Below are 12,435 nucleotides of genomic sequence, written 5' to 3' on the forward strand. Positions count from 1 at the left end.
TATTTCCCTAATATACACATTTCGTACACACATTTTCCTAACATACACATTTTTGTTGGCAGTTTTTGAGCTCGGGAATGTATTGCAAAATTGGAGAAGTGCAACTGTTTTCTGATCTGCATATTAGTCTTGGCAGCACAAATTAGGACAGTTAGCTTAAACATATGGGCCAAATAAATTTCTCCAGCTTCTCAACTATAAACACTCACTGTCACCAGATATGGCACAGCGGTGATATTATGTCTGCATCACAACAGGAGACGTGAACTACACCAAGCAGTTATACGACTATGGGACACAACTTTTGTCACAGATGGAAACTAGGGATATTTTTTCTCTACCACAAAGCCAAGTATGTAAGTACAAACCTATGGGCCTAAGAGATATTGGTTATTTCAAAGAAGTTGTAGTGGCAAAAGACATGATAGGACAAATAAGTTATTCCACTTGCCTTGCACAGCATGCCTGTGCAAGGCAAGTGTACCTGCGCCACTTCATGCCCCATCACAGCTATGGGTAGGAGTCAAGTACTAATCTACTGAAATCATAGAGGAGGTGGCTAGGAAATGGCTGGAGATTTGTAGTCTTTATAACATATTAATAAGAAGTCATGAGACATTCATTGTTTGGCAAGGAATCCCCCCAAATTGGGCTACCAGGTTTGTATCTTAGACATATGTTTCACTTATGGCTACAAGGATGTACACCTCAATCCATTTCCCATAACTTGGCTACATGCATCGAAGAGCGTAAGTAGTGAAGTGACACGTAGTATTTAGCTTAACTAAATTGTGGGTTGGGTGGGTGATACCATCACAGTTCCTTCCCTCTGTGACCTTAGAACAGATCTGCTGATGGAGGCAGGCTTGGTTTATGATTGAGTAGGAAATATACAACTTATATTCCCTTAGAGAGTGGGTGGGTGTGATTTTTTAGGATATATTATTTGGAATAGATCTTCATTACTTATTGGTTGATAAAAATCTCAGTACAATTTTTTTTTAAAGCCTATTAGGTCATATCTCACAATGTTGCCAGTAGCATTATTCCCAAATGCACATTCTAGAGTGTTTTGTCCAATTTAACATTAAACAGGATGTCACAGTGCTTTCCACCACTGCCTTTGGGAGATTGTTCCATGCGCTCATAGATTTCAGTCACAGTTAAGAAATATTCCTAGAGATATATCTAAATTTTCTTATTCTAACATCCATGAGATTGTTTTTAGTATCACTTTACATATAAATTTCTATTTTAAAGTACCTTGCCTATTGGGCTTTATGAGGTTTAAATCACATCAATTTTCATGGTCTGTTGTATGTGAATGAGTGATGCACCAGCCAGAAGCACACTTAGGATTTTACTTCAGCATCTTAGTTGTCTTAGCCCTCCACTCACAGTTTAATGTAATATAGGTCGCCATTTTGTGTGCTGCTTACGCATAAACTTTGGGTAGTAAGTCATCCTTGGGTTGCTCCTAGAAAAATCTTTCTAGGTTTTGCCTTTTCACATCTTCACGGCCTCCTTATTCATCGTTGTAGCAAGGTGTTCCCTATTTTAACCTCTTCCTGCAAATTACCTGTCTGTCTGGTAGAGCTGGAAAAGTTGCAGAAAAGGGAAACCAACATGATCAAGGGACTGGAACAATTCCCCTATGAGGAAAGATTACACCGTTTGGGGCATTTTAGCTTAGAACAAAGGCAAGTAAGGGAGGACATGATAGAAGTGTAACTAATACTAGGGAATGGTAGGAAATTCAAGGCAGGTAAAAGGAAGTTCAGCAGTGGAATTCACTACCACAGGATGTAGTGATGGCCACCAACTTGGGTGGCTTCAAAATGGGATTAGGCAAATTCATGGAGGATAAGGTTATCAATGCATACTAGTCATGATGAGTTGTAATAATGGGTGACTTCAATTACCCCCACATTGATTGGAGAAATGTATGTTCCAGCCACGACAAAGAGGTTAAATTTCTCAGTGCCCTAAACAATTGTGCCCTAGAACAGTTGGTCATGGAACTGACCAGAGGGGAGGCGACCTTGGATTTAATCCTAAATGATGTCACCCAGGACCTAGTATGAGATGTAAATGTTGTTGAACCACTTGGAAACAGTGATCACAGGGCTATCACATTTAATATATATTTAAGTGGAAAATTGCCCAGGAAGTCCAACACAGTCACATTTGACTTCAAAAGAGGAAACTTCTCTAAAATGAGGGAACTGGTGAAAAGGAAGTTAAAAGTGGAGTCAAGAGGATTAAATCCCTTCAGAATGCTTGGGGATTACTCAAAACCACAATAATAGAATCCCAGCTAAAATGTATACCACAGGTTAGGAAAGGTAGCACAAAGTCCAAGAGGTCACCGGCATGATTAACAAGCTGTGTTAAGGGAGCTATCAGAAAAAAGAGAGCTTCCTTCAGAAAACGGAAGTCTTGCCCAAGTGAGGATGCACTGTATTCCTTCCGGTGCCAGGTGAAGACCTTTTAATTTTCCCAGGCATTTTAGCTTTCTAGACTTTTAGCTTTGCTGTTTTAAATCTGTATTTTAAATCTCTGCATTGCTGCTAGGTTTTACTCTGGTTTTATTCTGGTCGTATTGTTATATTGTGGTTTTAATGTTTTTATATTTTATATTGTTTTACTGTGTGCTTTTTGGTTTTAATTTTTGTGAACTGCCCAGAGAGCCTCGGCTATTGGGCGGTATAGAAATGAAAATAAATAAATAAACAAATAAATAAATAGATGTGAGCAGACAATGGGCTCCTTCACGCTGGGCTTTTAACCTGCTATGGAGATTGCTTACTCACAGAAGTTTGCGGGTCCTGTACGCAACACAGCCCTCATCCAGGGAACCTCCCGCTCTTTGTCAGCTCTATTGTATTGTTTTAAATGACAAGAAAAGTCCGGCATTTCCCCATCTCCCGCCATGGAGTCGACGTAAATGAGGGTGTACAGTTTAAAGTCGCTTTTATTACAAATAAAACAAAAGCGCCACCTAGTGGCTTTGTAATGAAACACATAGAGCTCATTGAGAAGTTTAGGGTTTTTTTTAAAGCCACATGGAAAGGACCCAATCTAATCCCACAAAGATTCCAGAAGCAGAAGCCCCAGTAAATTGCAGGATTTTTAGCCTTCGGTGATGAAGCCAATAAGAGATGCAAAAAGCATTTTGAAGAGCATATCGCTAACAACATCAAGGACAAGAATAATGAATTCTTTTAAGTATATCAGAAGCAGAAATCTAGCTAGGGAGGCAGTTGGACCATTGGATGAGAATAGAGATAAAGGAGTACTGAAGGAGGACAAGATTGCAGAGAAGATGAATGGATTCTTTTCTTCCATCTTCACTGCAGAAGATATAGGACAGATACCTGTGCCTGAACTGATGTTTTCAGGAAGGGAGTCTGAGGAACTGAGGCAAATAGTGGTGACAAAAGATGAAGTTCTCAACTTTATTGATAAACTGAAAGCAAATAAATAACCGGGCCCAGATGGTATCCATCCTAGAGTTCTCAAAGAACTCAAATATGAAATTGCTGATCTTTTAACCAAAATATGCAACGTGTCCCTAAGATCAGCCTCTATACCAGAGGACTGGAAGATGGCCAATGTAACACCAATTTTCAAAGAGGGATCCAGGGGGATCTGGGAAATTACAGGCCAGTTAGCTTAACGTCTGTTCCGAGTAAATTGGTTGAAGGCATTATTAAAGATAAAATTAGTAAGCATATAGAAGGACAAGCCCTGCTGGAAAAAAATTAACAAGGCTTCCGCAAAGGTAAGTCCTATCTCACTAACCTTTTAGAGTTCTTTGACAGTGTCAATAAACATGTAGAAAGGGGTGATCCGGTAGACACTGTGTATTTGGACTTCCCAAAGCCTTTGACAAAGTCCCTCACCAAAGTCTCCTGAGAAAACTTAGCAGTCATGGAATAAGAAGACAGGGCCTCTTATGGATCACTAACTGGTTAAAGAACAGAAAGCAGAGAAAAGGAATAAATGGTAAATTCTCCCAATGGAGGGAAGTAAATAGTGGAGTCCCACAGGGATCTGTATTAGGACCAATGCTTTTCAACTGTTCATAAATGATCTGGAATTAGGAGTGAGCAGCGAAGTGGCCAAGTTTGCGGATAACACCAATTTATTTAGGGTGGTTAAAACAAAAAGGGATTGTGAAGAGCTCCAAAAGGATCACTCCAGACTGGTAAAATGGGTATCTAAAATGGCAAATGTGGTTCAATGTAAGCAAGTGTATAAAGTGATGCACGCTGGGCAAAGAATCCCAACTTCAAGTATAGCCTGATGGGATCTGAGATAGCGGTGACCGACCAGGAAAGAGATATTGGAGTTGTGGTGGACAGCTCAATGAAGATGTCAACCCAGTGTGTGGCCTCCGTAAAAAAAGGCAAACTCCATGTTAGGCATAATTAGAAAAGGGATTGAGAATAAAACTGCCAACATCATACTGCCCCTATACAAATCTGTGGTGCGACCACACTTGGAATACTGTGTCTAGTTTGGTCATCACACCTAAAAAAGATATCGTAGAGCTAGAAAAAGTGCAGAAACGGGCAACTAAAATGATCAAGGGGCTGGAACATCTCCCCTATGAAATAAGGTTACAGCAGCTGGGATTGTTTAGCTTGGAGAAAAGGAGGGTAAGGGGAGATATGATAGAGGTCTACAAAAGCATGCATGGTGTGGAGAATGTGGATAGGGAGACATTTTTCTCCCTCTCTCAAAATACTAGAACCCGGGGTCATCCTATGAAGCTGATTGATGGGAGATCCAGGTCAGATAAAAGAAAGAACTTCTTCACACAGCACATAGTTAAACTATGGACTTCGCTACCACAGGAAGTAGTGATGGCCACCAATTTGGATGGCTTTAAAAGGGGGTTGGACAAATTCCTGGAGGAAAAGGCTATCAATGGCTACTAGTCCTGATGGCTATGTGCTCCCTCCAGTACCGGAGGCAGTGAGCCTATGTATACCAGTTGCTGGGGAACATGGGTGGAAGGGTTCTGTTGCACTCATGCCCTGCTTGTGGGTTCTCAGTCAACAGCTGGTTGGCCATTATGTGAACAGAATGCTGGACTAGATGGACCCCTGATCTGATCCAGTGTGGCTCTTCTTATGTTCTTATGATGGCTATGCACTACCTCAACTATCAGGTGCAAAATGCCTCTCAGTACCAGTTGCTGGGGAAACATGAGTGGGAGGATGCTATTTTGTGCTTGTGAGTTTCCCATGGGCCTCTGGTTGGCCACGGTGGGAACAGAATCCTGGATTAGGTGCGGTGCCTTAATTTCTGAAGCCCAGTTGGTCAACCATAGGAATCTAAATCTAAACAGGTAATGCTAGAGAAAATCTGATTGAAAGGTATGCCTGTATGCAAGCATTACAGCTTGCTGTAATAGATTTAGCATTTATTTTGACAAGATCACATATGGAGCCACTAGCTCAACTAGAGGTAGATCATAGGAAGCTCAGACTTACCCTATGTGCCTAGATTAGTTTCAGCAGATTTCATTTGCTAACTCCAAATTAAATGAGCAAGCTGTTGCAATGGGCAACCTGTCTGGACTCAGGATGGGTGCCACCTCAATCAGGTTTAATAAGTTTTCACCTACCTATGAATAGAGATGGGTTCTTACAGGGAGCTAAGTAGACAGTGCCCTGTGAGGCACCCAGTGTCTTAAACCAGGGACTTGTACACAGGTGTCTTAATGGATGTGCTATTATGGGAACTTGCTGGACAAAGGAGCTGCTGGCCAGCTCTATGCTGCTCTTCAGCACCACCTCTGCAGATGGCCAGAACGTGGTACTGCAGCTACCAATTCAGCAGGGATCAGGTGACATAAGATACCAGAATGTTTCACCTAGTCCAATAAAGCTTCCGACTTTGGCCTAGTTCTTCAATCTGAACAACTTGTCACTCAAGCACAGGCTGACCCCCACTTGCCTCCAAATCACCAGTTCTGATACCCTTGAGTCCACTTGACAACCAGCACTCCAAATGAACAGGTTGATCATCATCAGCCCAGATTCTGACCTTTATTCTGGACTTCATTCTCTAAATCCCCTGTTTACTTCCTCACTTAACTCTGCCTGCATCATTCTCCCAAATTCCTTGGTCATAGTTTCTGGTTCCTCATTTCCACGTGAGGGTGTTTTCTGGTGTATCTGATTACAGTCACGTTATTCTGGTGTGGCTCTCTTCCTGCTCAGCTTCCCATGTGGTGAGGTTCCTCACACAAGGACAACTGCTGATATTTTTTATGTGACTTAGAAAGTGACTGAATGTAACAAACAGAGTAATTCTAAGTGGGGGTCTGGAGGTCCACCATTTCTCAAGCCTTGCCAGCTCACTCTAGTCAGGGTAAGGAATGGGAGGCAGCTTTTGGGTGGATGTTCCAATGATATTTGGGAGGGAAATAGCTACATGAGATGCAGGCTGGCCTGGGCTAGGGGCCTGGGCTAGAGCCTGCAGGGGGAGTGAGGGGGATAGGGATCCAGCAGATCCAAGGCCATCCCAAAATAACTTGTTCCGGACCCTACCACCTACGGAAACACTGTTGGGGGTTTCCTATGCCCATGAGGCTTTTCATGGGCATACTGGGGCCTTCCGAGCAAACCAGCTACCCTACTGAGGGAGCGCCTTTCCACCAACAGTGGGACTCTTCCACCACCATCCCAGCTCTCCCCCCCCCCCCCCGCTAACCTTTGACTGGTTAAGATTGCTCTGAAAACATGTAATGTAAAAACAACTATGTTTGGCTTCTGAAATTTTAACCCACAGCCAAAATGGAAACTTCCCAAACATCATAGTGAACCTATTGGGATTTGTATTGCATGCTATAGCCTTCAAGATATTTATATTTTTAATACAGGTTATTCAAGCAGTCTTTTTTGGGATCTGCGTATTGACTGACCTTTCCAGCCTTCTGACTAAAGGAAATGACAGCCAAGAACAAGAAAGACAGCTACGAAAACTCATTTCCCTCCGTGACTGGATGATGGCCATCTTAGCTTTCCCTATTGGAGTTGTAAGTACCATGCAAAGTAATTAATTTCCTTCCAGTTTGCACATATAACCCCTGCATTGTTTTAAGTGTATTAAAAAAGATTTTGTTGGACTTAACAAAATGAGCTTAATGCTTATTTAAAGAAGAAAACCATCTAACCATGTATTTTTTTCCTGTATAACTTATATGTTCTGGAAGAGAGTGCCATTTCCTTATTACATTGATAAGTAGTTTATATTTATAACATAACAACTTTTTTTTGCTATAGCACTTGCGTACTCTGTGTGTGTTTGTGTGTGTCTGTAAAATGGAAAATGGGATTGCAGTTCCCAACTTATATACATAATTCTCTCTCTGTGTTGTTTATGTTCCATTAAACATGCCTCCAGAGAGCACTTAAGGCAACTAACAATGTAATATAAAAACAACAATTAAAAATGATTAAATCAACATAAAACGACATTGAAATCAATTTAAGAGCATACATTTGTCACAGAAAACATAATAGCAAAACAGCATAAAAATCTGCTAGGTTGTCACGTTATCAATTTAAGTGTAATCCCCCAAAGAACTTCACTACCTGCTTGGTTTGAAGCAGTGTCCAATCAGCTCATTTTATGGAAGGTTCCTGTGGGAAGAGTTATTCCCTAAGGTAATCCTGTCTACAGGTATTTAGGGCTATAAAGGCCAACACCAGCATTTTGAATTGTGCTCAGGACCGAGTTTAGTTCTTTCAAGACAGATGTTATATATTCCCATCAGCTCTTCTTTTACAGAGGACAGTCCTCTGTTTGAAGGGCTGCCAGAGGACTGTCCTCTATTGAAAGGTGTCCTATATTTTAAGGGCTGCCCTGCCCAATTCCAATTTAAAGATAATGACCCATAAGAATGGTCTGTTGCCCATCACCAGGTAGCACCTGAACAGCAGGCTGAACAAGCAGGTGCATAGGTCACCTAGTCACAGTCTTTCCCAATATAGAGCAATGTACTCTATTTCTGTTTACATTATAATATTTATTCCTAAATTTGCATTTATACATATAAATTATTATATGGAGATGTTATGGAGAGTGGCTGGGTGACCAGTCAGATGGGCGATTAATAAATTTAATAAATAAATAAATTATGCAACTCACTGTCCTCTTTTGACCTTTTTTGCGGGATGCATTTCCTCTTTGGGGGCTGTTCATAAGTGGCCACCCTGGCTCACTCCTACCAGGAGGTGGACTGCGGTGTTGAAGTAATTGAAGTTTTCAAACAGTTTTGAAAGGCAGACACTTGTAGAACATGTTATAGTTGTACAGCTGTGAAAATCACTAAGACATGATTCATGGAAGTGACTAACCATTTTGTAGGAGAAGCTACAGCTAGAGATACTGACAAAGTTCTCCTCAGCCAGATGCTCAGAAAAACTTCAGAGGCTCATAGAAGCCTGCCCCAAATGAGAGGTGAGCTTTCAAAGCCCCCAAACTCCTCAATTAATCAAACATCCCCCTGTAAAGATTGCATAGGAAGCAATGGCATAGCTAAATAAACACTCATTTGCTAAACATGTATTTATTTAAAATATTTATTGAAAGGCATTAAGAATTGATGGGAGAATAAGTAGAGTCTGTGGCTAGCAGGACAAAAAAATGAGGAAGGAGCTAACCAGATCAAGAATAGCATATATTAGCAGAATGGGAACATCAGAGTGACAAAGATTATCTAGTTCCCTGAAGAGAAACATAGAATCCCAGTAGTAAACCCCCATCCATAGAAAATTACTAAATGATTTTGGAAGACTCTGTTTAACACTTCTGTGTTTCTGCTAAGCAAATATATTTTATTCATCTCAGGGTTTGTAGAGAATTTGTTATCCAGCAGTGTATCTGCACACAAAGTAAACAATTCCCTCACTTTTCTCTTAACCGAAACAGTGTCCTCCCTGTAGAAATGAGTATTATTGTTCTAATTTGGATTGGTTTGAGTGTGCATAATGGCTCTTTCCAGGGGGACTTCTCTGTTGCATACAATAGACACAAGAGGGAATTCCAAAATAGAAAAATAAACAGATGTGAATAAAGAGTTTATTATGTTTCTGATTAAAAGTGGGAATGCTTAAAAAAGTGGGAATGCTTTAAAAGATGTCAGTAACTAATGTTATGAAATGTTTGCATTTTTCTAACATTGCAGAAAAGACTAAACATTGGTAACAATAATTTTAGTTCTGAAAATTCTTCAAAGGAGTGTGCTTTTAATTTTCTGCATTCTGACATCAAGCTATAAATGTTTCTATTATTTCCATTCTTAAACAACACTAATGTGTAAAGTGGAAAAAATGGCATGCTTTCTTAAATCAAAATGAAGCATGCACCAGTGGCTGCCACTTTTAATTTCAAAACAAAACATAGAAACCCCCAATGTGCCAGCATCTTAATCAGCAATGGAAAATATAATTTGGTGGTTTCCTGGGGCAGTTTTTTTGTCCTTTAACACCTTGTTCTCAGTGTCTGCTATTATAGTTAAGCCAGTTTTTATTTTATTTTTATTCATGGGCCATAGCAGTACAGTGTCATAACAAATGGTATTAACATGAGATAAAACGGAAAAGGAGAAAACCAATATAAGCCTTCAAGTAATCAAACTTATAATCTAATACATGATCATTGAAACAAGACTTCCCCAACCTGGGTGCTTTCCAAAAGTGTTGGACTACCACTTCCATCATCCCCAGTCAGCATGACCCAAATTGGGGAAGGCTGATTCAAATTATTATAATCTAAACATGAGGGCGGCTCTTTTAAACATGTAATTCTGTTCTTTCTATTCAGGCTTTTTTTGAAAAGGCAAAATTCCTTGGTAATCTTCTTTGAATTGCCTTGGTTAAAACAGGAAAACTTGCATTAGCAACTACTGAGCTCACACTGACCTGGTTCAGATGACACGACAGCCTATTGTGGATTAATTAACCCTCTAGGGGTTGTGGCATGTGCCGTTCGCCATTATGAATATGTAATCCCTGGCGGGGGTGCCATGGCTTGTCATGTCATCCAAGCCTGGCCGGTGGTCTGTTTTATGGTTATGCAAGGGTTGTTTAACCCTTCCGTGATTAACCGGTTGGGGGTTGCATATTCATAGTGGAGGACAGCATGCACCACAGCCTTTCAAGTGTTAATTAACCCATGATGGGCTGTTGTGTCATCTGAACTGGCCCACTGTGGCACCGCTAGGGCTGTGCACACAGACTCCTTTCAAGAAGATAACATTCCATGACTAGCTGTTTGACAGGGAAATAGAAACGGGACCAGGGGACTGAATCTTGACCCCCTCCTCCCCTTCCCAAACAGTGGAGTGGCAGTGTCAGGGTTCCCCTTATGACCTGGATGCCCTGAACAACTCCTTAAGGATCTCTTGCCTCCTTAAGAGTCCCGCCTTCCTTCTTTTACCTTCCCCTTTCGAATAATGTGGGGTTTAGTCTGTAGATGTGGGGTGATTGACACTCTAGACACAGGGTTTAACCACAGCAGTTTCCTGGTAAATTAAAGCAAGCAAATCACAACTAAAGGTATTTATACAATAGAGCTGAGTGATAATAGGCATTAAGAGAGAAAAAAAGTTGCAAAACGCAAGTGCCTTTACCCTAGCTGTGCTTAGACTTCTCCAGGCTACTTCTTCCTGCTCGCTCTTCAGGCTCTGGTCTCCCCGTTTCTGCCTTTATAGGCTCTCTCACTCTCTTTTTATACCCCCCTCCCTCAAAATCGAAAGTACTGTTTCAAACCTGAAGAAATGAAACGTAACCAGGAAAATGAAATTCTCAGGGATACCGCCCCCCAAAAAACAGGCCTCTAATCCTGACACTTTTTTCCTTTGCCTCTGTAGGCCTCAAACCGTCACAGTCAGATTACTAACCTTTTTGAAAGTCTTCATGCATGCAGCCCCCACTGTTGTATCTCAAGAAGAAAAGCTTGCAAAGACTTGTTTGCTCATGTGGGACCTGCTTTTGTGCAAGTAGTGCCCCAAGGTGACTCAAATTCTGGTTCAAAAAAGACCTATACGTTGTATCGTGCACAACAGCGATAAATATTTGTATTTATTATGATGTTGTATTTTAATGTCTGATTTTGTAAAATGCTTTGAGATTTTTTATATGGTAAGTGGTATATAAATCAAATAATAAATAATAATATTTATTTAAATCCAACTCTCCAAGTATGTTAGAAGCAATCTTGCCTGTGTTGCTTTTCACTCACTTCATTGGTTTTTTTAAGTGTTCTTTATTCTAAGACTTTTTGCCATGCTCACAGCTCACTTCCTAAGAAAAAGAAGACCACTGTTTTCTATTTAGAACAGGATATTTTACGATATCCACTTATGGTTCAATCTAGAGTAGCTGCCAAGGTCCATTGATTCTGGAATTAACTTACTGCTAATCAAACAGTTTTCCTTCCCTCCCCCCCACCAGAAAGAAAGAATGAAAGGGCAGGGAAGACACAGGCATTTAACTGAGCCCCATTTTATAAGCCAGGTAGCTTTAAAATGCAAATTACAGTTGGTATTTTCATTCATCCATCTTTGCTTTAATATGTGGCATTGTTACCAAAACTACTTCCTCTTCTTGAATCACTGGTTGTTTCCTAATTTTAAATTCTTAGTAAGATGACAGTTTGTCATGTTGCTTTCCAAAGCTTTAAAGTAGAACAGGCAAATGGAAAGATTTCTTTACAGTGGAAGAAAGGCATTGTTTTGTGGGTATTATTCATAACATTGTCCATACTGCTGTGAAACTTGATTGCATATTCCAGGGTAGCTGATTCTGCCCATGTAAATCCTTCCCAAGGCTTGTTTAGAAATTGAAGGAACCATTTGTGGTCTGTGAGAGTAACAAAGGTGGGCCCGATTATAGATCTAAGTATACTATTTAACTTTCTTGTGATTATTATGATGCATTCACAAGAGATGCAGAGAATCACATTTTAATTTTTCATAACTTCACAGTAGTGTCACAACCTTATGCATTATGCACATTCACAAGGCTACACTTTCACGGGTTTCAGTGAATAGCTGGGCATGATTATATAAGTCATTGTCTTATGAAAAGGAACTTTGCTGCATGAATAGCCCCTTACTGTGTGCTACTAATAAAACCATGAAATCTACTTGCTTCCCTTTCTGAAAAACAGCCGCCGCCGCCTCCTCCTCCTCCTTCTTCCTAACCATCATCATCATCATTATCTTACTTGTTTCTAACAAGGGCAAGACCTCACAAGGCAGCTTACAATAAATATGGTAAAAACAAAACAATTCAACAAATAATTTAAAGTTGCATCAGCAGATAAAATCATATACAGAAGACCAGGAATAAAATCAATAAAAACCTTGGCGGAATTTTTAAAAAACTGTTTAAGGACCACTTAAAGGCT

General features: G+C 40.4%; 1 protein-coding gene across 11 annotated transcripts in view; it reads left to right on the forward strand.

Annotated features, from left to right (window-relative positions):
- Positions 1-12,435, forward strand: part of AIG1 (androgen induced 1) — a 141,475-nt gene that overhangs the window by 23,786 nt on the left and 105,254 nt on the right. For 4 of the 11 annotated variants that reach the window (XR_014786717.1, XR_014786721.1, XM_084827732.1 and 1 more), the window contains exon 2: positions 6,899-7,054. Coding sequence is in view for 7 of the 11 variants with exons in the window: in XM_084827732.1 (XP_084683858.1) it covers positions 6,899-7,054 (156 nt within the window). In the remaining 4 variants the exon portion in view is untranslated. Of the gene's footprint in view, positions 1-218; positions 357-6,877; positions 7,055-12,435 lie in introns of all 11 variants that reach the window. The other 7 variants (XR_014786720.1, XR_014786719.1, XM_084827731.1 and 4 more) reach the window with 3 other exon arrangements.

Source organism: Heloderma suspectum, chromosome 1 (genome assembly GCF_057233095.1).
Source record: "Heloderma suspectum isolate Gila_16-S chromosome 1, 16-S_ref, whole genome shotgun sequence".
NCBI classification, from domain to species: domain Eukaryota; kingdom Metazoa; phylum Chordata; class Lepidosauria; order Squamata; family Helodermatidae; genus Heloderma; species Heloderma suspectum.